This window comes from Anguilla rostrata, chromosome 6 (genome assembly GCF_018555375.3).
Source record: "Anguilla rostrata isolate EN2019 chromosome 6, ASM1855537v3, whole genome shotgun sequence".
Lineage (NCBI taxonomy): Eukaryota > Metazoa > Chordata > Actinopteri > Anguilliformes > Anguillidae > Anguilla > Anguilla rostrata.
In genome coordinates, this window is record NC_057938.1 from 1977878 (window position 1) to 2005517 (window position 27640).

At 50.0% G+C, this 27640-nt stretch overlaps 2 protein-coding genes and 1 long non-coding RNA gene across 25 annotated transcripts; 2 read left to right on the forward strand and 1 right to left on the reverse strand.

Annotated features, from left to right (window-relative positions):
- The first annotated feature begins 516 nt into the window (after positions 1–516).
- On the forward strand, positions 517–15549 carry LOC135258154 (dual specificity protein phosphatase CDC14AB-like). Of its 12 annotated transcripts, XR_010330880.1 has the most exons (16): positions 517–899; positions 2847–2937; positions 3689–3764; positions 5743–5835; positions 5987–6066; positions 6478–6544; positions 7504–7566; positions 7913–8000; positions 8376–8606; positions 9100–9238; positions 9748–9901; positions 10243–10349; positions 10451–10495; positions 11566–11676; positions 13412–14315; positions 14374–15549. XR_010330880.1 is itself a non-coding variant. In XM_064341434.1 (15 exons), exons 1-15 carry the CDS (start codon positions 716–718, stop codon positions 13458–13460), a joined length of 1578 nt encoding a protein of 525 aa, XP_064197504.1. In that variant the 5' UTR covers positions 517–715; the 3' UTR covers positions 13461–15549. The 12 variants fall into 12 exon arrangements, 11 of the variants coding, with proteins under 11 accessions (XP_064197504.1, XP_064197506.1, XP_064197505.1 ...); XM_064341434.1 differs by having other exon boundaries at positions 13412–15549; XM_064341436.1 differs by lacking the exons at positions 13412–14315; positions 14374–15549 and adding an exon at positions 11751–11791.
- Positions 15550–20763: 5214 nt separating this feature from the next.
- LOC135258155 (vascular cell adhesion protein 1-like) lies at positions 20764–26205 on the forward strand. 12 transcript variants are annotated; one of them, XR_010330884.1, is made up of 9 exons: positions 20766–20955; positions 21112–21393; positions 21605–21922; positions 22292–22552; positions 23198–23458; positions 24097–24357; positions 25003–25767; positions 25806–25843; positions 25881–26205. XR_010330884.1 is itself a non-coding variant. In XM_064341447.1 (8 exons), the coding sequence occupies exons 1-8, from the start codon at positions 20916–20918 to the stop codon at positions 25884–25886; spliced, it is 1632 nt and encodes a 543-aa protein (XP_064197517.1). In that variant the 5' UTR covers positions 20764–20915; the 3' UTR covers positions 25887–26205. The 12 variants fall into 12 exon arrangements, 7 of the variants coding, with proteins under 7 accessions (XP_064197517.1, XP_064197520.1, XP_064197515.1 ...); XR_010330885.1 differs by having other exon boundaries at positions 25003–25730; XM_064341447.1 differs by having other exon boundaries at positions 20764–20955; positions 25129–25285; positions 25835–26205.
- Positions 21950–25008, reverse strand: LOC135258156 (uncharacterized). The gene is made up of 2 exons (XR_010330886.1): positions 24407–25008; positions 21950–21995 (listed from the first exon to the last, which is right to left on the reverse strand). It is a non-coding gene; the product is annotated as an uncharacterized LOC135258156 (long non-coding RNA).
- Positions 26206–27640: the final 1435 nt, after the last annotated feature.

Genomic DNA, 27640 nt, shown 5'->3' on the forward strand with positions numbered 1-27640 from the left:
CATCAGCAGCAGCACAATGACCCCAGAAATCAGGAGGAGCTCTTAGCCTCTGATTCACTTGTCTTGTATATTCCCCCCCCCCACTCATGCCAGAGAGGGCACTAAAGCCTAACTGCAGTTTTAGTCATACCCCCCCCCCCCCCCCACACACACACACACACAAACACACATGCACATTTGTAGTTGTTCCATTGACCTTTTGTGTGCACTTATTGTACGTCGCTTTGGATCAAGGGGTCTGCCAAATAAATGTAATGTAATGCACACGCACACAGTCTAACACACATGCACTCTGTTTCAGACACACACACACACACACACACACACACACAGAAACACAGTCTAACACACACACACAGACACACACACGCAAAGCACACACAAATGCAGACACACATTCGCCGGGCGACAGAGATCAGCTTCCTTTCACACAGGGAAGTGGCACGTCAGCAGGATCAGACCCCGCTGTCAGTCAGAGCTCAGCCTGCTGGGGACGGGACGGGACGGGACGGGGGGGCCGGGCCGGGGGAGCCGGGGGGAGGTGTAACGGCACACCCCTCTGAGAGAGCCCGTCTGTCGGTGTGCGGGACAGGTAACCCGAATCGGTCACCTGAGCACCGGGTATGCAGGAACCCCAGGGGTTTGATAGCAGCACAGCAGTTTATTCCTCTCCCTCTCTCTCTCCCTCTCTCTCTCCTTTTCTCCCGGTACTGAGATGCTGGGACAGGGGACAGGCGTTCAGCGGGAACCCCTCAAAAAATTTGCGCCCCGAAGACCTCCGCCGGCCCGCCTTCAGCCACGGCGCCCGGAAGGGGGGGCGTTCGCCCCGCCCCAAGACCGCGGGGGACGGGTCAGCCCCACCCTGGGGGCCCAAAAAGCCTGGATCTCCCCCATCACAGGTGAGACCCGGGCCCGTCTTCCTTCAGAATCCGAGGGCCGGAGGGGCTGATCTCAGATCAGTTTTGCCTTTTTATTTCGTAATGGATAAGGTAGCGCTCTGCATAGGAGAGACCTGATCCAGGACCAGTGCAGCTCCTTCGAAATGCTTTATGAATACGAATCCGTCAGCTTTGTCCTGGTCTGCAGTGACAGAAGCATGCTTAAGATGCGCTGCTTCGTGGTTTTTTTATCGATTTATGCATGCTACTTACAACCATGTCTGATTACAATTTTTTTTTCATGGTAAAGTTCTATGACTTCCCTGGATGACAGTTTATAAGAAATATAAAACAGGCAGTTGAACAGCAATATTATGAAGCCCTCATCCCACACGAGGTGATTTTTTTTTCTTTTTCAGAGAAGAGCAGGACGGAGATACATGTTGAGTGGAGGGCAATAGAAGAGTGTAGAGTAGAAATAGATGTAACTGAGACTTACATTTAGAGTAGACTAGGGTAAAGTCATTATGTCTTGATGAGAGGTCACAAGTAAGAGGTAGGGGATGGGGGTTGTTAAAAAAAAGACCTATTTGGTAAATTAAGCCATGACCACGAGTGGCATTTGGCTATTTTCATAAAGGAGGGTGGGTTTTGTATCTGAGCGTTCAGTAGCCTACATGCTAGACAGGTGTCCAAGAGAGGACTGTGCTAAACGTGAGCGGGCAATAATGATTGCCCTTAGGACAAATCTGTTAAGCTCCTTTACAGCACGTGCAGAGACGGTGCGGATTATCTGCAGAGAACAAGAGGGAATCTCGTCGTCCCGCACCGCTCAACTGGGCGCACTATTGCATACATTATTTCTCTGCGCTCTTATGATCCACCCAACGGCTGTCCCGTACCTGAAAAGAAATGTGAGCTTTCTCGGTGCTCGTTCGCATCGCCCGCGAGAGTTACCGGAGAGCCAACCTCAGCTCTCCCGCAAAGACCCGTCACGCGCAGTAATCGTGCCTCCGAGACACCTCTACCCCTCCTTTTTTGGTACAATGGGGTTGGCATGGACCAATCAAAAACTCTTCAATGACGTAATGCAAATAAACATGTATGAGGCGCATACTATTTCGGCATATTTAAACAGACATTTTAATATATTGATTATAACAATCCAAACGGTAAGTGGACTACTATTTGAAAATCTAATGACAAATGGCCCATTTAAATTAATCGTGCACGATTCACAAGGCCTTCCTAAAATTCGCGAAGGAATTCTGGAAATTAAGATATCTCTGCAGGCGCGCGTCATAAATCATGTTTACATTGTAGACAGCGTCGGGGTCGCTGATTGGTTGAGAGAGTATAAGCCTTAGCAACGTGTCCTTGTGTCGCGATTGGGCACATGGTTACACATTGATGTCTCTTTAAGATGTTTCTAATGGCTCTTGGAGTGTACTCGCTGTCTGCAGCCATAGAAAATTACAGCCTTTGATAACAGAACCTGTGGATGATAGGACTGAAAATAAATGTACTAAATGCATGAAGAACAACAATTTTCACAAACTTGTTCGAATCCCCGCCGATCGAGGACGGAGAGACGCGGTCTCATTCGTGCAGTTCCCCACTTTTCTCGCGACATGAGGATTTGTTTCGGAATGTTTATAGCCTATTACTAATAACCATAGCGTACCATTTTCGACGAATTTCCACGACAGGGACTACCCGAGTGCCCGTCGACTTGGTTTAGAATGACAGACACGGGTTCGATAGAATCATCTGAGTTTATAAAAGGTAAGATCAACGAGACACGTGAAGTTGCAAAACAATCTTTAAATGGTAGGTACTTAGCTGTCTTGCTTGTTTTCATTAGTCGAACACAGCAATTGCCCACATGAGAATTGGTCGATTAGGCTATTCATTTGACTAATTTCATTGGCCTGTTTGATTCCAATTATTCTATTTCTCTCCCCGCAGATCGATTGTATTTTGCAACTCTGAGAAGCAAGCCTAAAAGCACCGTCAACACACACTATTTCTGCACGGACGACGAATTTGTCTATGAAAAGTAAGTTTCCCAAATCGCTTTCTTCTCTCTCTCTCCATATCCAAAGTAATACGGAAGCTAACAGTGGTGGCAACTGTGATGCAGCAAGTGCAACTGGAGGCACCGATTTTTTTAGACCGTATAGGCTGCTTCAGCGTCGAGTGGCATTGTGTGTGATTAAAGCGTCCAACGTACACGAATGCCCTGGAATTGAAAAACTAGTTTATACCGAACGTCTCTCAGGAAAAAAGCCCACAGTCCTATGGATATGGGTAAGCTATATAACATTAGCCTAATTGTGGAGGGCGGCCCTGTAACTTTTGGCTGTGAATACTGTCCAATGAAAGACACAAAATCTAAATCTGGCAATTATCCATTACTGCAAATCAGGAACTAAGGAAACGCATAAACTGCCTGTCTGTTTCTGCTCAGCAACAAGTCCATCATGCAAATTGTGCATTTTTATTTACCTGACGCCAGCTGATAGGGGCAAAACAAGACACAAGGAAAAGCTCAAACGGTCCTCGGGCAACACCGTGCCTAACCATGGCACTGTGGCCTCTGACCAGAGAGGGAGGGAGGATTCTCACTCCCAACATCACCCCCCTCTGGCCATTCTAGGTATAGCAGTCTGCTGTTTAAATGACCCAGCTTTGTGTTCTGTCCTGAAACGGTCAGCGTTGTTCAGTCAAATTCCAATCATTCACTGTTGAATTATTTCAGTATTTTGTATCTGGTCTTAAGGAACATTAATCTGGTTATTATTTTCCAGCTTTTATGCAGATTTTGGTCCTCTAAACCTGGCGATGATGTACAGGTACTGCTGTAAACTCAACAAAAAGCTGAAAGTAAGTTGGGTGTCTGACAGGAAACCTTTTTCTTATTTTTATTGCTTTTGATACTGTTTAATTTCCTTATTCATATAACTCATTATATAAATAATACATATGAATTTATTGATTGCTTTTTTCCCCACATAGTTTATAAAAATGTTTTTAAAATGCTAATTGCAGTGTTGCCCACACGTTGAAAAGACCTTCAGTTCGTTTTGTTGCTCTGTGGAGGAAAACCTTATCGCTGTTTCCTCAGTAGATTCAGTCGGGTGCAGCGAATTCCATATATGTTGAATTAAACACACTCAACACTGAAAGCAAGGATACATTAAAATCACAAGCGGTTTATAATACAGAGTATGCAGGAGCACAAAGACAGCATGTGCAGACGGACAGGGGATCCCCAGCATACCACAATGATCTCAACATAACAAAGAAACTGCAAGATAGGGAATCTTATCTTTTATGTTCTGCACTTGGTTGCATACCACCCGCATTTCTCCTACAGAAAACATTCCCCCGAAGTGACACACTTCCTTGGCATTTCAGTTTGCTAGCAAAACTAAGATAAGACCAACTATTTCACAGCATGAGAAGAGAAAGACTAGTGGGAAAGGGGGCCCAGCCCGTTTATGGAACCGTCCTGAATGGTAACGGAAGTGCATGGAGTGTCTCAAAGCACATGTCATTATCTCATGCTTGAGATTTTTCCTATTTTAACAAAGAACATGTTCTCTTCTCACGGATGTGGGAGTTAGTCATTACACATGAAAACTGTTAAAATAACACATTTCCAATCACTTATGTGTTAGAGTATATGATGTAAAACAATGATTAAGCATCATATTCTTCCACAGCTCCCAAAAAAGCAGACGCACACAGAGACTGTTTAAAATGTTTACTAGCATCTAAACCATTGAAACATTTCTAGTGAGTCTTTGAGTCAGGTTGGGAGTACACTTCATATGTGAATGGAGTGGGAGGACTGGAAGACTTCCAATCGAATCTTGCCATCTAGACTCAACACTGACATGCTGAACCCTTCCTTTTTGGCTGACACTACAGAGAATTATGGGTCACTGTCAGCACTACCCAGTGTTCTATCAGGGCAAGACCCACAGCAGCCCTGAACAATGGAACTTTGCTCGTTGGCAGGGGGATGGCGGTATCCATGGTTACACATAGAGCCTTCGCACGGAACATCATCTTCAGTCCACCCTGTAGGTCTGAACTGGTTCACAGCCTTCAGGTCCTCTCCATCCACTCTCTGAGCTGCTTGCTCCTGGTCAGGGTCACGGCGAAGGGGGCTGGAGCCTATCCCAGCATGCATTGGGCAAGAGGCAGGAATACACCCTGGAGTGGCCACCAATCCTTCGCAGGGCCCAAACACCGTTCACTCACACACTCATACCTATGGGCAATTTAGAGTCCCCAAGTAGCTTAACCTGCATGTCTTTGGACTGTGGGAGGAAACCCACGCGAACACGGGGAGAACATGCAAACTCCAGACAGAATGGCCTAGCCGGGAATTGAGCTCAGTACCTTCACACTGTGAGGCGACAGCACTACTCATTATTAATCTTAATAATTATTGTTATGCTACATAAATATGGCAGCCTCTGTTGGCGGGTCCAGTGGGCTCACAGGTGCATCAGAAATGAGAACTGAAGGCGTTTCTGGATTCATGTCCCCAAAAGAGGAAGCGTAACGACTCCGTGGATCTTATCAGCGCCAGTGTTCCACGTTCTTTATGTAGTTCATTCATTTAATCCTTTTTTTGGCTGGACCGCAACAGCGGGGCCAGCCCTACAAACGCGAATGTCTGTGACTGACTGAGTGAGTGATGAAGTCACACCATTGGTCGGCCGGATCACGTGTGTTAGGTCCAGCCATATACTAGGTTTTAACCTGGTCTTGTTCTCCTGATGATTGAACCCTTGTGGTACTCTTCTGGCCTGGTGATGGACGGTTTTGTCCCTTTCGTCGGCTGCAGTCGGTTTCCTTGTCCAAAAAGAGGATTGTCCACTACACCAGCTTCAGTCCACACAAGAGGTCTAACGCTGCTGTCTTGATTGGCGCCTACTCTGTGAGTACATTTCATTTCTCATCTTGTCCATTTCTCCTTTCACCTTTCTCTGTCTCTCTCCTTTTCCCCTCTCTTTCCTTCTCTGTCTCTGGAGTGAGTGGGGTAAGAGCGGACAGACGTACCTGTACATTCGCCTCTCTTTCTGTTGCAGGTTATCTACCTGAAGAAGACCCCGGAGGAGGCTTACAGAGCCCTTTCATCAGGGTCAGGTGCATCCTACCTGCCTTTCAGGTGAGATCTGTAACACGTTCAATAAACAACCAAGATTGATGCTGAGTTTTGTGAGAGGTCTAAACCAAACTGAAGTCATCAGTTATAAATAAATTGTCCTGGGTATGCAGACACAAATGACCTGAACTTTACTACACTGGAAATGCAGAGATGTGAGGGTATGTGTGTGTGCGTACAGTATGTTAAGAATCAGAGGAGCAGTTTCTGCTGATTAAAATACATCTCTCTCTCGCTCCTTCACTCTTTCCCCCCTCTATCCTTCTCTCTCTCCCCTTCCCTCTCTCTCTCTCTGTCTCTCTTCCATTCCCCCTCTCTCTCTCTCTCTCTCTCTCTCTCTCTCTCCCTCTCTCTCTCTCTCTCTCTGTCTCTCTCTCCCCTTCCCCCTCTCTCCCTCCCTTCCCTCTCTCTCAGGGACGCGTCTGTGGGAAACAGCACTCACAGCCTGACGGTCCTGCACTGCTTGCAGGGAGTCTGTAAGGTGAGAGACACAGCGGGTCTGTGTCTGAAGAGCAGTCACCTGCGTGTCCGTGTGCACCTGTCTTTCACAGACACAGCTGGAGGTCCTGCGTGTCCGTGTGCACCTGTCTTTCACAGACACAGCTGGAGGTCCTGCGTGTCCGTGTGCACCTGTCTTTCACAGACACAGCTGGAGGTCCTGCGTGTCCGTGTGCACCTGTCTTTCACAGACACAGCTGGAGGTCCTGCGTGTCCGTGTGCACCTGTCTTTCACAGACACAGCTGGAGGTCCTGCGTGTCCGTGTGCATCTGACTTTCACAGACACAGCTGGAGGTCCTGCGTGTCCGTGTGCACCTGTCTTTCACAGACACAGCTGGAGGTCCTGCGTGTCCGTGTGCACCTGTCTTTCACAGACACAGCTGGAGGTCCTGCGTGTCCGTGTGCACCTGTCTTTCACAGACACAGCTGGAGGTCCTGCGGGTCCGTGTGCATCTGTCTTTCACAGACACAGCTGGAGGTCCTGCGTGTCCGTGTGCACCTGTCTTTCACAGACACAGCTGGAGGTCCTGAGTGAAAGAGCCAGGTGTTGGGCTTTCACAGTCTGCAGCTCACTGACTGGATTTGGGCAGACCGTACAGCAAACCCCCCCTCTCCCCCCCCAGCCAGCCCTGTCTGTCAGCCGGGGGAGGAACAGGGGAAAGAGGGGAAACTGACTGAGCATGTGCAGAAAAGACCAAAGAAGCCTCCACATCAAAGACAGAACCCTGTACATAGAACGCATAATGTACACACAGAACACAGAACTCTATACACAGAACACAGAACTCTATGCATAGAACACAGAATTCTATACATAGAACACATAACTTTATGCATAGAAAACAGAACTCTCTATACAGAGAGAGAGAAAAGAGAGACCAGGCTGTTGAGAGAAGGAGAGAGAGAGACCGCCCTCATTAAAAACATGTCCCCTCTTCCAGGCCCTGCAGTACGGACTCTTTGACTTTGGGACGTTTGACGTGAATGAGTACGAACACTACGAGGTGAGTGCAGATTTGCAAACCAGTCTTCCAGAAAGTTCTGCTGGGGTCCGATGATGGAACCGGGAACCTGTTAACTGTTCCGTAGGTTAATTGTGTTTGTTTAACCATTGAACTCTCCAAAACCGAAATGTGGCAGTTTGAAATGAATCGTGAGTCAGACGATGACAGTTTGAATGCAGGCCTTAGTTTAGCGGTTGGGTTCAAATGGCGCTAAAGGCTGTGAATGTGGCTAGTGATCTCACGCCAGACACAGCAGCACAGCTCACCCCCTTCTCCTCCTTTTCTCTCTCTCTCTCTCTCTCTCTCTCTGTCTCTCTTTCTCTCCCCTGCGCCCTCCCTCCATCAGCGCGTGGAGAACGGGGATTTCAACTGGATCGTCCCCCGGAAGCTTCTGGCCTTCAGCGGGCCCCACTCCAAAAGCAAAATAGAGAACGGTAAGGGGGGGGGGGGGGGCGGCGCTTATCCAAACAGAGCAGGACATTCAGACCTGGGTCAACTATACAACTGAACTTACTGTAACTCTTTACATGGGAGCAAAGTTTAAAAAGACACTCCTGCAGATTGATTTACTCAAATACACTGCCAACAAGAATGTATAAAAAAAATATACGAGAAGCACTTTGTTCTGATTATCTGTGAAAATACATACATATGTTAAATTGTCAGTTAATCTGCATTGATCAACCCTGCCCCACCCTGTTCCCTCCCATCCCCCGCCCCGCCCCACCCCGCTCCGCCCTGTTCCCTCCATCCCCCGCCCCGCCCCACCCCGCTCCGCCCTGTTCCCTCCCATCCCCCGCCCCGCCCAGGCTACCCCCTGCACTCCCCAGAGGCCTACTTCCCGTACTTCCGCCAGCGCGGCGTGACCGCCGTCGTGCGCCTGAACAAGAAGACGTACGATGGCAGGCGGTTCGCGGACGGCGGCTTCCGCCACTTCGACCTGTACTTCGAGGACGGCGGCACGCCCAGCGACCTCGTCACCCGCCGCTTCCTGCACGTGTGCGAGACCGCGGCCGGCGCCGTGGCCGTGCACTGCAAAGGTCAGACACCGCCACCAGGGGGCAGTCTCCCGGCGCTGAGTTCAGTTCGGCCGTGGGAAGCTTTAGAGATGGGACGTCCAGACTCCAGTGTTGCAGGGCGGGAGCGTCCACTGATTTTTGGCGCGTTTCAGTGCTTTTTTTAAAACGAGAAGAGCAGACAGCCTTCTCTCCTTTGTGTGTGGTCAGTATGTTCAGAGAGGGAGAGGCAGAGAGGGTAACAGCATGTACTTGTACACTCGTCTCTGGCCAGCGTGCCTCCAGCGTTTGATTTAATCACTTGTCTGGTTAAACGGTCCCCACGGGACGCGGGATCCTCCAGGAGATTCAGGTCGCTGCTCTAGGGGGACACGTGTGGGGTGGCAGGGCATTATAAACTGGAATGAACAGGAACAGAGATAAGAAATCTCCCCCTCACCCCTTTATCTTCCTCCTCCTCCGCCCTCGCTTCCTTCCTTTCCCGCCCCCGCCCCCGGCTCCGCCCACTCCCCTGCAGCGGGCCTGGGGCGCACGGGCACTCTGATTGGCTGCTATCTGATGAAGCACTACCGCTTCACAGCGGCGGAGGCCATCGCCTGGGTGCGCATCTGCAGGCCCGGCTCCATCATCGGACCCCAGCAGAACTTTCTGGAAGAGTGAGTAGTGAGAGTAATGGACGGAGTGTAGCACAGGGGTAAGGAACTGGGCTTGTAACCGAAAGGTCGCAGGTTCGATTCCCGGGTAGGACACTGCCGTTGTACCCTTGAGCAAGGTACTTAACCTGCATTGCTTCAGTATATATGCTTCAGTATATATCCAGCTGTATAAATGGATATAAAAAGTTGTGTAAGTCTGCTAAATGCCTGTAATGTAATGTAATGTAATGAGTCACACCCACCCGGCTCAGTTCACAGAATAAGCTGCTGCCCCCTCTCCAGGAGAGAAGGGGTAAAGCAGTGTTTATGTTGCCCCCTCTCCAGCTGGTAAGGGGTAAAGGAGTGTTTGTGTGGAGCTGTACAGGACCACAGAGCACAGACGCTTCTGCAATTTTTTGAAAATAAGTTTTTCCTTATGTCCTGGTGTTTTGTGCATTCTGCAAGGAAATGCAACTCTCTCTCTCCCTCTCTCTCTCTGTCTCCCTCCCTCTCTCCCTCTCTCCCTGTAGGAAGCAGGCGTGGCTGTGGGCCCAGGGGGAGGTCCATCGCTCCAGACTGAAGCAGCTGGCGGAGATGGGCTTTTCCCGCCTCATATCCGGGGTGGGGGAGCTGTCACTCAGCCCCACCCTGCACCAGTACTCTGGCTTAGGCCACGCCCAGGAGGTGAGACCTCAGCCTCGGAGCCAATCAGGAAGCATCGCTTAATGCAGTCAGCATCAGATCCAATCAGGAAGCACCCCTTAACGCAGTCAGCATCAGAGACAATCAGGAAGCATCGCTTAATGCAGTCAGCATCAGAGCCAATCAGGAAGCATCGCTTAATGCAGTCAACATCAGAGCCAATCAGCAAGCACCCCTTAACGCAGTCAGCATCAGAGCCAATCAGGAAGCATCGCTTAATGCAGTCAACATCAGAGCCAATCAGCAAGCACCCCTTAACGCAGTCAGCATCAGAGCCAATCAGGAAGCAGCCCTTAATGCTGTCTCTCTCTCGCCTCCTACAGGGCAGATGTGGTCATGACAGCGTGTTTCAAACTCAGGGAGACAAACTCTGTTCTCGAAAGAGCATCAGACAGACCAGGTCATCCCCTGCAGTAGCCTTCAGGTACAGGTACTTACACTACAGTACAGGTGTGCAGGTACTGCTTGTATGCATCAGTGTAGCATTGCTGTTACGTTTTTGTAATGTTGCTGTTGGTCTGTCTTTGTCAGGCTGGATGATGTGAAAATGCGAACCAGGTCCCAGAGTTTCAACAGGTATTTACCTGAACTTCTGTGTGTGTGTATGTGTGTGTGGTTATGGTGTGTGTGTGTGTGTGTGTATGGTGTGCATGTATGTGTGTGTACCTGTGTGTGTGCGGGCGTGCGTGTGTGTGTGTGCGCGGGTGTTTGTGTGTGTGTGTGTGCAGGCGTTTGTGTGTGTGTGTGTGTGTGTGTGCAGATGTTTGTTTGTGTGTGTGCGTGTGCAGGCGTTTGTGTGTGTGTGCGTGTGCAGATGTTTGTTTGTGTGTGTGCGTGTGCAGGCGTTTGTGTGTGTGTAGGTATGGTTGCTCTCTGGACCATGGTTGCCGTGTGTTGCAGTGTCTAAGCCCTGTTGCCACAAGCAACGGTCCTTAAGCCAGGTTGCCATGCACTGTGGCCTGTGAGCAGGTTTCTCCTGTTCCACTCTGGACTGTGAGCAGGGTTCTCCTGTTCCACTCTGGCCTGTGAGCAGGGTTCTCCTGTTCCACTCTGGCCTGTGAGCAGGGCTCTCCTGTTCCACTCTGGCCTGTGAGCAGGGTTCTCCTGTTCCACTCTGGCCTGTGAGCAGGGTTCTCCTGTTCTCCTGTGGCCTGTGAGCAGGGTTCTCCTGTTCTACTCTGGCCTGTGAGCAGGGTTCTCCTGTTCTCCTGTGGTCTGTGAGCAGGCTTCTCCTGTTCCACTGTGGCCTGTGAGCAGGGCTCTCCTGTGGCCTGTGAGCAGGGTTCTCCTGTTCTCCTGTGGCCCGTGAGCAGGGTTCTCCTGTGGCTTGTGAGCAGGGCTCTCCTGTTCCAGTCTGGCCCGTGAGCAGGGTTCTCCTGTTCCACTCTGGCCTGTGAGCAGGGTTCTCCTGTTCCACTCTGGCCTGTGAGCAGGGTTCTCCTGTTCCACTCTGGCCTGTGAGCAGGTCTCTGTCACTGCCTGTGAGCAGGGTTCTCCTGTTCCACTCTGGCCTGTGAGCAGGGTTCTCCTGTTCCACTCTAGCCTGTGAGAAGGGTTCTCCTGTTCCACTCTGGCCCGTGAGCAGGGCTCTGTTCCGCTGTGGGTTCTGAATGCAGCTCTGCGGTGTTTCTGTGCCTTTTCTCCAGTCAGAAGGGGCGACTGGGGAGCTCCACCCCTCCATCCAGGGGGTCCAGGGTGGTCCCCGCCCCCCCCTCCCGAAGGATGACCTCCTCCGCCTCAACGTCTGCCCTCCGCAGGTAAGCCCCACTCTGCACTTCCCGTCTCTGCAGACAACATCCCTCAATCTGTCCTCAACGTCTGCCCTCCGCAGGTAAGCCCCACTCTGCACTCCCCGTCTCTGCAGACATCCATCAATCTGTCCTCACGTCTCCTCCAGGTACCCCTCGCACTCCCGTCTCTGCAGCCCATCATCTGTCCTCCCTTTCTCACCCCCCCCCCCCCAAGAGTCTTTTCCTGTTTCCTGGTCACCCCAGATGACCTCTCTTTCTTGGTTTCTTTAGTCATTCTTCTTACAAAGTACAGCACTTGAGACTTTAGCCCAGTAAATGTGTGTGTGTGAGAGAGAGAAAGCGAAAGGGAGTGTATATTAGTGTTAGACCTGTGTGCGTGAGAGATAAAGTGTGTGTGTGTGTGAGAGAGAGAAAGCGAAAGAGAGTGTGTAATTTGTGTTGGTTGTCGGCCAGTTGTCCAGACTCAGGTCTGGGTACACTGGGAAATTTGGTGGGGGTTTTTACAGGACCGGAGGGGGTTGGAGTGGCCCCTGTGTGTTCTGTTTGTATTTGACATTGTGTGCTGATATGTGCTAGATGAAATTTCCCTTGGAGTGACCATAATAGTAACATGGCATCCCGGTACATGCTACAGAGTGCAGAAAAACAAACACAGAAAGCAAAGTGTGAATGAGTACGTACTTAGGTATGTGAACCTCAGTGTGTCACAATGTTTTGCATTATTCTTCAATGTGATATCAATGTCAGGATTGGTCATTTGGATTGACATCTGCGTAAAGGGGTTAACATGTCTGAGGCGTGTGCACGGGGAGTGTGCATGTGGCTGAAGAGTGTGCACGGGGAGAGACTGGCGTGTGAAAGGCATGTGCAGGAGAGACTGGCGTGTGCAGGAGAGACTGGCATGTGCAGGAGAGACTGGCGTGTGAAAGGTGTGTGCAGGAGAGACTGGCGTGTGAAAGGTGTGTGCAGGAGAGACTGGCGTGTGCAGGAGAGACTGGCGTGTGCAGGAGAGACTGGCGTGTGAAAGGTGTGTGCAGGAGAGACTGGCGTGTGAAAGGTGTGTGCAGGAGAGACTGGCGTGTGCAGGAGAGACTGGCGTGTGCAGGAGAGACGCGTGTGAAAGGCGTGTCGAGAGAGGGTGTGCAGGAGAGACTGGCGTGTGAAAGGTGTGTGCAGAGAGACTGGCGTGTGCAGGAGAGACTGGCGTGTGAAAGGTGTGCAGAGAGACTGGCGTGTGAAAGGTGTGCAGGAGAGACTGGCGTGTGCAGGAGAGATGGCGTGTGCAGGAGAGACTGGCGTGTGAAAGGCGTGTGCAGGAGAGACTGGCGTGTGCAGGAGAGTGGGTGTGCAGGAGAGACTGGCGTGTGCAGGAGAGACTGGCGTGTGCAGGAGAGACTGGCGTGTGAAAGGCGTGTGCAGGAGAGACTGGCGTGTGCAGGAGAGACTGGCGTGTGAAAGGCGTGTGCAGGAGAGACTGGCGTGTGCAGGAGAGACTGGCGTGTGAAAGGCGTGTTGGGGTAACGGTTGCGTGTCCGAGCTGTGCTCTGTATCCTCATGCCTCTGGAGGGCGAGCACTAACCCCCCCCCCCCCCCCATCCCTCCTGGAAGTTAATTTACTTTTTAAAAGTGTGTCACTGTCTGTAACAGCATTGTTAATTTAGTCTCTCTCTCCCTCTCCCTCTCTCTCTCCCCCTCTCTTTCTCTCTCTCTCTCTCTCCCTCTCTCTCTCTCTTCCTCTCAGTTCCCTGGGTCCAACTGCCTTCAATAACAGAGCAGCTGTACTGCACTGACACAACCAGCAGGAGGCAGTGCTGAGTCGGTCATATTGGGCTTACCCAGAGTACGAAGCCCCCCCCTCTCTATCGCCTTTAACTCAGGACTTCGGCCCATCTCCTCTGGCCCCTCCCTCAGACAGTGACCTCAGAGGGCTGGCCACGCCCACCATCTCACTCTGTATTGCTGATTACAGTGGAGCACTGATGTGTGTGTCTGTACACTTGTGTACTATGTGTGTATGTATACTTGTGCCCTGTGTGTGTGTGTACACATGTGTACTGTGTGTTTATGTACACTTTTGTACTGTGTGTGTGTGTACACTTCTGTACTGTGTGTGTGTCTGTGTACAATTGTGTACTGTGTGTGTGTGTGTGTGTACACTTGGGTACTGTGTGTGTACACTTGCGTACTGTGTGTGTGTGTGTGTACACTTGTGTACTGTGTGTGTATGTACACTTGTGTACTGTGTGCATTGTTGATGAAACAGCTTTAAATAATAAAAAATGTATACAAGGACCATAGACTGTAGAAAAATATGGACAAATCACTGTGACGTCACCCATTGACTCTCCAAGGGCTTGGTGAAAAGCGTTTTGAAGTCTGGGAAGTGTAGTTCGTGGGCACTGCCATGTTGTACAGATTGGAGCCAGAGACTGCGCAGTAGGGACATGAAGTCCGGTTGTCCACTAGTGACGCAAAACTGTCCCTGATTCGTCCACAAAATATTAGTCTTGTCCAAATAACACAATAACTTAACAAAAAAAAGCACATGGAGACATTAGACTCTAGCCTGTGTTTATTACAGAAGAGTGTACACTAGCCTGTGTTTATTACAGAAGAGTGTACTCTAGCCTGTGTTTATTACAGAAGTGTACACTAGCCTGTGTTTGTTACAGAAGAGTGTACTCTAGCCTGTGTTTATTACAGAAGTGTACACTAGCCTGTGTTTATTACAGAAGAGTGTGCACTAGCCTGTGTTTATTACAGAAGAGTGTACTCTAGCCTGTGTTTATTACAGAAGAGTGTACACTAGCCTGTGTTTGTTACAGAAGAGTGTACTCTAGCCTGTGTTTATTACAGAAGAGTGTACTCTAGCCTGTGTTTATTACAGAAGAGTGTACACTAGCCTGTGTTTGTTACAGAAGAGTGTGTAATAACCTGTGTTATTTGCGGGAGAGCCTTCCCCCAATAGAAATATGCATTATTTATTATTATTATTATGTATGTACTGTAAAGAAATATACATGCTCTGGAGACGATGAAGTTTTGACTTTTTGCACAGTGTGTTTGTGTTTTTTCTGCAGTTATGAAAAAGCTTCATCCCTTCTATTTGCCTTATTTGAATCACTACAGTAATAGAATCTTTTGGGAAAGGACCCTGTTTTTTACACTTTTTATCCAGCAGGTAATTTGAACGTTTTTAAGTGTTGCTATGGTAGCAATGACATGCTTTTTAGTTTGATTTTTAGAGCAGCCCAAACCTTGAGTTGGCGATCAATGATTTCCATGGCAGTTGGCCGTCAGCTTTAAGGCGGGCGTACATTATACGAGTTGTGGGCTCCCGATTGGTTTTTTTCTGATCGGGACCAAATCATAAGAAAAACATTGGGTCATCACGTCACAACAAACGAGGTATAAGACAGTATTCCAAACCGGTCCGACTGGCTTACGGGCTCCAGACTGTTTTCTGACGTGTCAAAAACTATTGGGCACGATCGGCTTGAATTCGTCAGGTGCAGGAGGTCATGTGAACAAATTCTGTGTTTCCATTCCCGTTGACCAATCAGGAGGTGGCTCCGTGTATGACGTTAACGTCACCTGACCCGGTCGGGAGCTCGTGCAGTCTACGCCATCATGGCGCCGGCTGTCACAGTCTGAACAGCGTTAAGTGTGAGAGGGCATCCGATCTCCCGACATCGTAATCCGTGAGAAAATCGTATAACGTACGGCCGCCTTATTGGGTCACTTGTGCTGACACACAAAGCCAACAAGCCCACTAAGAACCAGGCAGAATTTTTACACTGGGGTTCTGTCTTTGTTAAAATAAACCATTCCCCATTATTTCTTTTCTGGAAATAAAATCTATTATAAGACTTTTAACAAGTTTTATGTACTCTTGTCTTGTCCTTCAGTTTCTCCCAAGTCCACCAGAAACACAAACGTTTCAGTTTCATCGTAAATATTGAGACAAACTGAGAAATGAGTATTTATCCTTTTTTTTTCTTTCTTATACGGTCAGGGATCGAGTCGCATGTGGAAGAGTCTTGCTCATGTGGTGTAAATAAAGAATGCACACGCATTAAATGATGCCAAGGTTAATTTCAGCCTTATTGTATCAGTGAGGCCCCTGAGGCCTCTGCTTCTGCTTTATTTGTCTGCACTTCCCTCCAAACTACCTTCCTGAAAGGGCCAGATTTTCACTGGAGCTCCTGGGCACTGTTCACGTATTTGTGCAACAAGCACATTTGGCGTGTGTGTTTTTTTTTTGTATTTTTTTTTTTGTGAGAAAAGGAGAAACACCGGATGACTATATTGGCGGTTTAAACCAGTGGCAGTTTATTTAACCTTCAGATTACGTACGAGGGCATTCTAATAAATGGACACAAATGACCACACTGGCAGCGCAGAACAAGAGAAGGTCACATTTCTGAACCTGAACAGAGGTGTCAGATCCTGTAACTTATTCTACAGACAGTTTTTGGATGGAGCTTCAAAAGCCATGGGGCCCGTGTTGGTGGAAGCAGTTTTTCCTAAAAAAAATCAAGTCCTCGGTTGAGAAACTTGTATGTGTGGATTTGGACCAATGAGGAGGAACTATGTGAAGCAGGGACCTGGGATACAGGCTTAAATAAATGACCCCTGAGAGGCTGTGAGTGCGCTCCTCTCTCCCCCCGTACAGGGGCCTGTCCCCCCCTCCCCCCGTACACGGGCCTGTCCCCCCTCGCCCCCCGTACAGGGGCCTGTCCCCCCCCCCCCCGTACAGGGCCTGTCTCCCCCCCCCCGTACAGGGCCTGTCTCCCCCCTCCCCCCGTACAGGGCCTGTCTCCCCCGTCCCCCGTACAGGGGCCTGTCCCCCCCTCCCCCGTACAGGGCCTGTCCCCCTCCCCGTCCCCCCGATACAGGGCCTGTCCCCCCCCGTCCCCCGTACAGGGGCCTGTCCCCCCTCCCCCCGTCCCCCCGTCACGGGCCTGTCCCCCCCTCCCCCCGTACAGGGGCCTTCGCTCTCCCCCCGCCCCCGTACAGGGGCCTGTCCCCCCACCCCGTACAGGGCCTGTCCCCCCTCCCCCCGTACAGGGGCCTGTCCCCCCCCCCCCGTACAGGGGCCTGTCCCCCCCCCCCCCGTACAGGGGCGATGGGCACCTTACCCTCCGTCCGTACAGGGGGCCTGTGCCCCCTCCCGGTGCATGGGGGCCTGTCCCCCATCCTCCCCCGTCCCCCCCACAAGGCTCTGTCCCCCCTCCCCCGTACAGGGGCCTGTCCCCCCCCTCCCCCCGTACAGGGGCCTGTCCCCCCTCCCCCCGTCCCCCGTACAGGGCCTGTCCCCCCTCCCCCCCGTACAGGGGCCTGTCCCCCCTCCCCCGTACAGGGCCTGTCCCCCCTCCCCCGTACAGGGGCCTGTCCCCCCCCTCCCCCCGTCCCCGTACAGGGGCCTGTCCCCCGCCCCCCATACAGGGGCCTGTCCCCCCTCCCCCGTACAGGGGCCTGTCCCCCCTCCCCCGTCCCCCGTACAGGGGCCTGTCCCCCTCCCCCGTACAGGGGCCTGTCCCCCCCACCCCGTACAGGGGCCTGTCCCCCCTCCCCCGTACAGGGGCCTGTCCCCCCCCCCCCCGTACAGGGGCCTGTCCCCCCCCCGCCCCCCGTACAGGGGGATGGGCATGCTGTTTGGACAAACAGCAGGATGTAAGGCAGGGGGAAGTTCCCTGTGGGGTGGCTGGGTGGGGTTGTGGGGGGGGGGTTATTTAGCAGTTCTCTCTGTTTGAACTTCTATCCATAGGACTTTCCCAGCAAGCTGCACTCAGAACCCAAAGATAAAAATTCCCAACTTTCTTTTGCAAAAAAAGAAAGGAACTCCGTGTTATTCTCTCAGATCGCCAGCCAGTCTCCCTCCCGTGTCTCCCGCCCGGTCTGGCACCCAGCTTTCCTGAACACGCTTTTCTGCGAAACCACCAACGTTTATAGTAAGACCCCCATTAGTAGTACCCCTATTATCAGTAGTAATTAGTAGTTCTTACACCTCTTTCAACACATAATAATACAATAGCACATAGGAACAATGATGAATACAAACAACCTATTGTTTTAGCTCCTAGTGCTGTACCCGAGTGAGGTCCAATATAACTGATAAAGGACAGCAATCTCCATAGAAATAAACAACAAACCTTTTCATGGGAATTATCATGCACGAATGATTACAAAACAGAGCAATATTTTTTTCAGTTTTTATTTTTATTTTTAATGATATGTGAAAGGATGTTGAAAATTTTTTGCCGAACACAAGCCACACAACCCTTAATGCATGATGTCCACTAGAGTGGACAGAAGCTTTTCATACACAGCATGCACAGTACGAGAAAATAAATTATAACTATAATTATAACTCCTTGCACCTTACCTAACAAGGATATATATATATTATTTAACCTGCTCTGTTCTCTAGAAATAGCAGGTTTTCACAGTTATACCAGAGGTGCTTTGAACGTTTTTCCACCAAAAAAAAACACTAAAATGTAACAACTTCGAGCATGTCAAGGCATATCACAGCTAAGGCAGAGACTCTTGGTGTGTGCAAGTCCAGGTGTGACGCAGGGCTGGACACGCAGATGATAAGGTCAGAATTTGGCATAAAGCAGCATGAATCCATGGATCCGTCCTGCCTTGTGGCAGCGGTGCAGGCTGGTGGTGGTGGTGCAATGGTGCGGGGAATGGACAGATGTGCAGTAAGACTGGTGTGATTAATTCACCCAGACAAGTTATTCTGATGGTGTGAGGAATGTGTTTTTGGCAGACACCAGGCCCCTTAATACCTGCTGTGTGTCAGCAGAATGCCACATGCTACCTGAACCTTGCTGCTGACCATGTGCAGCCCGTTATGGCCACAGTCCGCTCCATTATTCTCACGGATCACTGGTTATGGTAAAAACCCTTAAAGCTGCCAGTCCGCCCTTCGCCCTCACATTCGTAGCTTCAACTCAAATCCAGCGTGCTGGAGCACAGAGCCAAAACAACAAGAACTGTGGCCCCGTCCAAATACTCACAGACAGCGCTGTGTATGAAATAACAGGTCAAAAGGTCTCGTAGCCTAAATAAAAAGAATGGATAGATGTACAGTAATACTGCGGAGATTAATTCGCCCAGACAAGTTATTCTGACCAAAATATCAACTGTGTGGTAAAATGTTTTTTACATTTTTTTTTAAAGAAGCTGATGCTTAAATGAAACATTAAAAACATAAATTATTTACATTTGGTCGTGTGGCAGACACTCTTATCCAGAGTGACGTACAGTACTGGAGAACATCAGTGGGACCCTCAGGTAAACAGAAATCCTGTATCGCCCAGAGGGCACATTATCACCACTGCAACACTAAAATAACGAACAACCCGTCGTATTATAAGAACGGAAAGTACGACGAGACAGATAATAGGTAAAGGTTTATACAGCTGGACGCGTAACATTACCCAAAGGAAATCTAGGAAAAGAAAGAGAAAAGATGAAGGATATATAATGGGGTGTGTTCATGAAAAATGGACACGATTGCCTGCCAATAACTTCTGGGGGAAATCGCAGTGGCAAAATATTTCTGGGGAAATTCCAAAGGGAATCGCTCTCTCAGCGCCAGGATGAAGTGACTGAGGGGGCAGTTAAAAATGGCGAGGGGGAAATCTTTTTATATAGTAGGCTAAAACAGTAGGTTATCATCCTGCTATGCCTATTTCTGCATTTTTTTCATCCTGCGGGTGGCAATATAGTGGCGTTTTATAGGGGCAGATTGCCAGGTCACCACCTAAAATTGGTCTGGTGGTAGGTTTAATGAAATTCATTGATTTTACCATGCAATAGCCTCTGAAAGGCTAAATAACAACAACACAAGACTCCTGTTTCTAAATCAAATATATTCATTTCACAGCAGTGGTGAAGCCAGTATTAAACCTGAGTGTCCTCGCACAATTTAGGGAATCGGAGCACTCGGAACGTAGGTCTACAAGACGCAAAATAATAGAATTTATGAACGATTCTAACCACTGACCTTGCTTGCCGCCGGGGTAACATCTTCTGCGGCTGGAGGAGCCAGCAGATTAAGTTCGGGCTCGGCGATATCATTGCTGCTGCTGGGGCTACTGGCCTCGGCTGGGGTCTCGACGGTGTTTTGTTTTTTCTTACAAAGCCACGTTCTGATATCCATCCTTATTCCTGAACTGCTTTTTGGCTAAGCACACAAAACTACAACAAACTACGTAACGCGATGGCGAAAGTTGAACTATTTAGCAAGCAAACTACCTTGACTGTTAACGGTTTTAACTTAAATCTCTGGACAACGCACAACAGCGCAGACCGTGGTTCTGAAATAACAGCGCTATGTTTCAGAACAATGTTTGAATGCTGTTTGTGGAGTGGGAAAAAGGCTGGATCAGATAACAAGCTTCAAATATTTTATGGGGGAAAACTTCAAAGAAGGTGTTTCAATACTGTCGTCTCTATGACACTTGTATCTCGGCCAATATTTTTGTTGTTTTTGCTATTTTTCTATAGGGGGGAGGGGGGGGGGGGACGACGAAATACAACTGAGGGGGCAAAGCACCCCCCTCTTGCCCCCTCGTGGCGACGGGCCCGCTCAGCGCTTCAGTGTTTTAAGAGATTTAAACACAAAAAACGTTTGCATTTTATTTTAAATTGCAGAAGAAAAAAAGGCATGGTGTCTTTGCTATTAATCACTATAAACAGATTATATTATTGTGCATATCACTATAAGAACAGGAGTCATTTCAGCGTCTGGGAATACTGATGAATCGCTGTAACAGATATGCACCATTTAGTAGGCCTTCACCAGTTGTTTTAGTGCTTTAGTACTTCAGGGGAATGGTCATCGAAACGCGTCTTCGGATTCGTGTTATCATTTTCTGTATTGTTCTATATGGTAAATAACTTATTTTCAAAAGGTAACGGTTTGTAACCGAGTGGACTTAGAGTGGAAGTGTCTGGGGTCCTAAGCGGGGGAACCGCACGAGCTAAAATAGAAAAGAAACTGCAACGAGCCAAACCTGGCGGGCGGAAATCCAGGATTGTTTTGAAAGGGTGGCTAGGGGGTGTGGGAAATTCCCTGCCAGAATCCTCAGCGAGTCAGGATCGGGCATATAAACCGTTGACACTGGCGAGTATTGCGCTAACAAGAGAGACACTTAGCTGCCGACTTATTTGCTAACCACCCTTAAAACTTCTAAACAACAGTAGAGTAAACTGACTTTACAAAAATGGCTTTGTGGATGCTTTGGATTTTTGTCCTTCCAGCAGGTAATATCAAAATCTATTACATTAAATGCGTAGACTCACGTACAGCGGTATCGAAATATACAAATAAATATTAATTATATGCGACACATTTACAGACGTGTTTTTTCTTTCTTTCTTTGTTTTTTGTTCACTACTCTACTTTTTAATTCCATTTAGCTTTTTCATCGGATTCCTACCTGGAGCCAAACCTTTCCATGACTCAACTCGGCGACCCTCTCGTGCTGAAGTGCGGCACGAGGCTCTGCGAGAAACCGACGTTCACGTGGAGGGCGCTGCGCGACCAGCCGCTCATGGACAAATCCGAGACCAACCCGTCACCAACGGAGTCGCAACTCGTCTTTCACCGTGTGACCCTCGCACACAAAACCAAGATACAGTGCGCTGCATTTTGCGATGATAAAAAGCCTTTCTTCGGTACAGCACGAGTAAATGTGTATTGTAAGTTATTATTATTATTATTATTATTATTATTATTATTTGTAGTAGTAGTAGTAGTAGTAGTAGGAGTGGTGGTGCTAGTAGTTGTAAGTAGTAAAAGTGAACGTAGTAGTATGAGATTGCGAGACTACCAGTTAGACAGTTGGATCGACTTCTATATACACAGACTACATTAAATGTGACGGATTTGAAATTGTTTTGGTGATTTCAGCTTTTCCCGCGGACCCCGAGGTGTCAGGGTACGACCACTTACGGCACGGGGAGAAGAGCAACCTCACCTGCGTTGTGCGGGACATCTACACCGCGGATCTGCTGAAGGTCGAGTGGGTCCAGGGCGAGACGGTTCTCAGCACGACGGAGCACGAAATGTCTGCGGACGATGCAGTGGAGACGCATACCTCCGTCTACTCCTACATCCCCGAGTTCGGAGACGGGAAGAAGAACATCACTTGCAGAGCCACGCTTGAGTTGGAAGGTGTCCCTGTCAATCAGCAAACCCGGCAGACCACGGTGAATCTGACCGTACAAAGTGAGTGCTGAATTTTGAATGTTATCCTTTTTATTTCTATTGACAGTGCGTGTTATACACTTAAACACACACACTTATACATGCACACGTACCTACACACGTCGGAATGAGAACAATAACAAGAAATAATAATGCTAACAGTTTCGCAAGAATACAATCTAAATCTACCAGGGGAGATGGGCTGTGATTTAGGATTCTGCATCTAGAATGTTCTGAGATCAGTGGCTATTGTTTTTACCCATGCTTCATCTGGACAGGTACAGCAGATTTTTGACTCACTCACTTAACGGGTTAAGTTTGAGTGATGTGCTACACTGTAGCCCAACCTCTGTCACTGATTGGTGCCCTTTTCTTGGTCCCGCCCCGCAGCGCCCCCCCGGAACACCACGGTAACGGTGTCCCCGTCCTGGCAAGTGCAGGAGGGTCAGAACGTCACCATCTCCTGCCGAACGGTCAGCTCCCCGTCGCCTCGCTACGTCCTGAAGAAAGACGGCAGCGACGTCGAGATGGAGTCCCAGGACGGAACGTTCTGGCTACAGCAGGTCCAGCTGCGTGACGCCGGTCTCTACCAGCTCACCGTCTCCAACCGGCTGGGCTCCAGCACCGAGCGGCTAACGCTCAACGTGACGGGTAAGGCAGGCCGACACGCCGTACACAGACACGTGTGCATGCGTCACATCGTGTGCGTTTGCGTTTCCAGTTTGGTTCCTTTTAAAAATCTACAATGCAGCATCCAACGTGAGGCTGAACATATCCAATTCCCACCCTAATTTGGAATGTCCGATAAACGATTTTTCGCTGCTTTCATGCGTGAACGCTCACGGCCGATTCTGGAGAGCCTGCACGTTTGCAGCTTTTCTCCAAAAAAATGAGTGTCATACACCCTACATATTTTCACCCCGCAGCTCACAGCGAAGCTCGCGTGTAGCCGAGTCAGCGTAAAAGCCTTTCACATGTGGCTTCGCATGCAGTCCATAGGCGTCTGCCTGACCAGTGGGGGTCGCTAGAGAGCGATGAAACGCAGACCTCTAACTGACTGAACCCTCTCGTACCCTGGATGGCACAGTTGCCAATTACCCATCCCCCTGTGGAGCTACTGGCCCCAGTCGGCACTGGTACTGTCAGGATACAGTCCAAGACCGTGAGGCTCATCCACGCTCCACACCATGGTGCCTTAACCGAATGAGCCACCCAGTAGGCCCATTTGGTTCCTTTTTAAAAAGGCGGTCCCGCCCCGCTTGCTGATTGGTGCCTTTCTTTGGTCCCGCCCCGCAGGGCCCCCCCGAAACACCACGGTAACGGTGTCCCCGTCCTGGCAAGTGCAGGAGGGTCAGGACGTCACCATCTCCTGCCGAACGGTCAGCTCCCCGCCTCCTCGCTACGTCCTGAAGAAAGACGGCAGCGACGAGGAGATGGAGTCCCACGACGGAACGTTCCGGCTACGGCAGGTCCAGCTGCGTGACGCCGGTCTCTACCAGCTCAACGTCTCCAACCGGCTGGGCTCCAGCACCGAGCGGCTAACGCTCAACGTGACGGGTAAGGCAGGCCGACACGCCGTACACAGACACACGTGTGTGTGCGTCACATTGTGTGCGTTTGCGTTCCCAGTTTGGTTCCTTTTAAAAATCTGGCATTCAACGTGAGGCTGAACATGTCCAATTCCCACCCTAATTTGGAATGTCCGATAAACGATTTTTCGCTGTTTTCATGCGTGAATGCTCACGGCCGATTCTGGAGAGCCTGCACGTTTGCAGCTTTTCTCCAAAAAAATTAGTGTCATACACCCTACTTATTTATCAAGAGGGTTCAGTCAATTAGGGGTCTGTGATTCATTGCTCTCTAGCGACCCCACCTGGTTGACTGGGCACCCTTGGACTGCATACCAAAGCCGCGTAGCCTCGTTCTGTGCCAGCTTGGCTGTGGGCCGCGGTGTTATAAGAAACAGGCTGGTGATGCCACATGTTTTGGAGGATGGCTACGCTCTTCTGAACTGGCACTGGGGACAGAGCATGACCACGCCTGCAAAGAGCAAGTAGCTGATTGGACATTCCAAATCAGGGTGGGAATTGGACTTGTTCAGGCACACGTTGGGCAGCAAAACTTATTTAAGAAGTTAAAAAATGCTGTCCTGCCCCTCTTGCTGATTGGTGAATTTCCTTTGTCCCGCCCCGCAGCGCCCCCCCGAAACACCACGGTAACGGTGTCCCCATCCTGGCAAGTGCAGGAGGGTCAGAACGTCACCATCTCCTGCCGAACGGTCAGCTCCCCGCCGCCTCGCTACGTCCTGAAGAAAGACGGCAGCGACGTCGAGATGGAGTCCCAGGACGGAACGTTCTGGCTACAGCAGGTCCAGCTGCGTGACGCCGGTCTCTACCAGCTCAACGTCTCCAACCGGCTGGGCTCCAGCACCGAGCGGCTAACGCTCAGTGTGACGGGTAAGGCAGGCCGACGCGCCGTACACAGACACACGTGTGCGTGCGTCACATTGTGTGCGTTTGCGTTTCCAGTTTGTTTGCTTTTTAAAAATGCTGTCCGGGGCTGCTGGGTGCCTCATTCGGGTAAGGCACCGTGCTGTGGTGCATGGATGAGCCCCACAGTCTTGGATGGAATCCAGGCTTCGCTAGTCCCGGCTGTGGCCGGTAGCTCCATAGGGTGAGGCGTAATTGCCGATTGCGTCACCCAGCATTCAAGAGGGTTCAGTCAATTAGGGGTCTGCGATTCATTGCTCTCTAGCGACCCCAACTGGTTGACTGGGCACCCTTGGACTGCATACCAAAGCCACGTAGGAAAGGCTTTCTTCCGGCTCGTTCTGTGCCAGCTTGGCTTTGGGCCGCGGTGTTATAAGAAACAGGCTGGTGATGCCACATGTTTTGGAGGATGGCTACGCTCTTCTGAACTGGCACTGGGGACAGAGCATGACCACGCCTGCAAAGAGCAAGTAGCTGATTGGACATTCCAAATCAGGGTGGGAATTGGACTTGTTCAGGCTCACGTTGGGCAGCAAAACTTATTTAAGAAGTTAAAAAATGCTGTACTGCCCCTCTTGCTGATTGGTGAATTTCCTTTGTCTCGCCCCGCAGCACCCCCCCGAAACACCACAGTGACGGTGTCCCCATCCTGGCAAGTGCAGGAGGGTCAGGACGTCACCGTCTCCTACCGAACGGTCCGCTCCCCAAACTCATCGTTCCCATCTGTGCCCCTTCCAGTGCAGAACCCGCCCCCCAAGGACCACATCATCCTGCTCGCGGTCATTGGCCCTACCGTCGCCGTGGTAACCATCGCAGCCTTGGTGACGCATCACTTGTGGAAGGCGAAGACGCGTGGGGTGTACGAGCTGGGCAAGGACGTCCTGCTCCCCGTGTAGTGGTGTGGGGACCTCACTCAGGGAATGCCAGTCAGCGCGAGGGAGACTGGCCATGCTGTGTGCCCGTGGGTGGGGCAGGAGGGGGCGTGGCACTCAGCGGGTCAGCACAGGTGAACCTGAACAGAGGAAGGACATGAAAAAAAAAAACGACAAAGAACTTAGACTTACAATGTTGGTCAGTCACACTGCAACAAAATGGCCATGTTACATTTTGAATCATCTGTAGTGGCTGTGTGGCACAAGCTGCCAGGCTTGCAAGGAGGGAGCAGTCAAAACAGGAGGCCACCATAGCCTGGAAAAGTAGCTGGGTGCAGTGTGTAGCCAGGTATGGTCGAATCCTCCTGATGTTATACAGGAGAAATCTGCCGGACCATGATGTTGCCTTGATGTTCTCCTTGAGGTATGAAAGGATACACCAGTCCTGGAGGGCCGCTGTGTCTGCAGGTTTAACTCCTGTCCTGGAGGGCTGCAGTGTCTGCAGGTTTAATCTCCTGTCCTGGAGGGCCGCAGTGTCTGCAGGTTTAATCTCCTGTCCTGGAGGGCTGCAGTGTCTGCAGGTTTAACTCCAGTCCTGGAGGGCTGCAGTGTCTGCAGGTTTAACTCCAGTCCTGTAGGAGGCGCTGTGTCTGAAAGGAGAGTAGAATAGTGCTTTACTCACCTTGTGTTGCAGGTTTTATTCAACAGGAATTTTGTTCTGGAAGGATTCATCAGCACGAAAACTTTATTTCAGAATAAGGCCCTCACAGGGGAATTTGGTAGCTTACATTTATAAAAAAGGGTGGGGTCGAATTTAAATTGTTTATAGTGTATACGTTACATATAGTATATTTATGTGTGTCTATAGGATGGATAATATATATTTGTGTGTTTTCATCTGGAGATTAATATTTTTTGTTAATAAACTCAATAAATACAGCAAGCTTCTTTTTTCTTTGTTTTTTTTTTCTATGCTTACTGTCCATGTGCCAAAGGGCAGTAAAGCTACAGAAGCCCTTTTGAATAAAGAGCTTTTAAATTCAGGTTTTAGAGCAGAGAGGGGAGTTTCCATCACACCCGTGTCTGCAGCACGCACGTACATCCTGCACAGGTCCCAGGGAGTAAACAGTTCCTTCCCCGACACGAGAGGAAAAGAAACATTTAACAATCATTTGAACCTCAGGGTGCACATTCTGCTGGAAGCTATGGAGCGCTCGCTCACCGATACTCACAGGTCCGTGTTCCTCATACACACTGATGTCACAGCTCAGGGGAAAAGGAACAGAGAAGAGGTTAGGAGTTATAAACATCATCAACACACAGAGTAAATGTAGTCTGAGTGCCAAAAAAAACTAGAATAAACGCTTTCACAATCCTCTGCCACCAGTGTATAGCCTTTGATGGCATTACAAGCATTTAGCAGACGCTCTTATCTAGAGCGACTTACACATCTTTTTACACAGCATTTAAATTGCATCTATTTATAGAGCTGGATATAAGCAATGCAGATTAAGTACCTTGCTCAAGGGTATGGCTGTGTCCTACTGAGTACTCGAACCTGTGACCTTTAGGTTACAAGACCAACTCCTTACCCATTATACTACACTGCTGCCCTGACGGCTAAGTCAGCCACTAATGAGAGGCCTCCTACTGGAGCCCCAGCCGGATTTAAATTCATGTTACAACCCTGCATGGCTAAATCAGAGCATGAGTGGGTCAGAACCAGCAGATCAGCTGCAGGAGTGGGTCAGAACAGAGTAGCAGATCAGCTGCAGGAGTAGGTCAGAACCAGCAGGGTGACTGCAAGAGTGGGTCAGAACCATCAGGGTGACTGCAGGAGTGGGTCAGAACCAGCAGGGTAACTGCAGGAGTGGGTCAGAACCAGCAGGGTGACTGCAAGAGTGGGTCAGAACCATCAGGGTGACTGCAGGAGTGGGTCAGAACCAGCAGGGTAACTGCAGGAGTGGGTCAGAACCAGCAGGGTGACTGCAGGAGTGGGTCAGAACCAGCAGGGTAACTGCAGGAGTGGGTCAGAACCAGCAGGGTAACTGCAGGAGTGGGTCAGAACCAGCAGGGTGACTGCAGGAGTGGGTCAGAACCAGCAGGGTAACTGCAGGAGTGGGTCAGAACCAGCAGGGTTAGGCCAGTTGTGCGTCCGTCCTGCAGGGCTGATAGCCATGGTTTGGCACAAGCTAGGTATGGGTTCGAAACCTGGTCATGGGGCCCATCCATGCCCCAGAACAATACCCTGATAGAACGAGCCACGCAGCAGCCCTGCTATGTAACATTTCACAGCTGTTAAAAAATGTTTTGGTCCCGTGGCACTGAATCCTAATCCTCTCTGTCCTCAGGAGAGGCCCCAGGACACGTTTTACATG

Bases quoted from the DNA above. Each gene is read 5' to 3' on its own strand.
- LOC135258154 (XM_064341434.1), top strand. From the start codon at position 716: ATGCTGGGACAGGGGACAGGCGTTCAGCGGGAACCCCTCAAAAAATTT. The intron at 9,239-9,747 runs GTGAGTAGTGAG...CTCTCCCTGTAG, and splicing joins CAGCAGAACTTTCTGGAAGA to GAAGCAGGCGTGGCTGTGGG. The intron at 11,677-13,411 runs GTAAGCCCCACT...TCTTCCTCTCAG, and splicing joins TCAACGTCTGCCCTCCGCAG to TTCCCTGGGTCCAACTGCCT.
- LOC135258155 (XM_064341445.1), top strand. From the start codon at position 20,916: ATGGCTTTGTGGATGCTTTGGATTTTTGTCCTTCCAGCAG. The intron at 21,394-21,604 runs GTAAGTTATTAT...TGGTGATTTCAG, and splicing joins AGCACGAGTAAATGTGTATT to CTTTTCCCGCGGACCCCGAG. The intron at 25,286-25,834 runs GTGGTGTGGGGA...GGAGGGCTGCAG, and splicing joins GACGTCCTGCTCCCCGTGTA to TGTCTGCAGGTTTAACTCCA.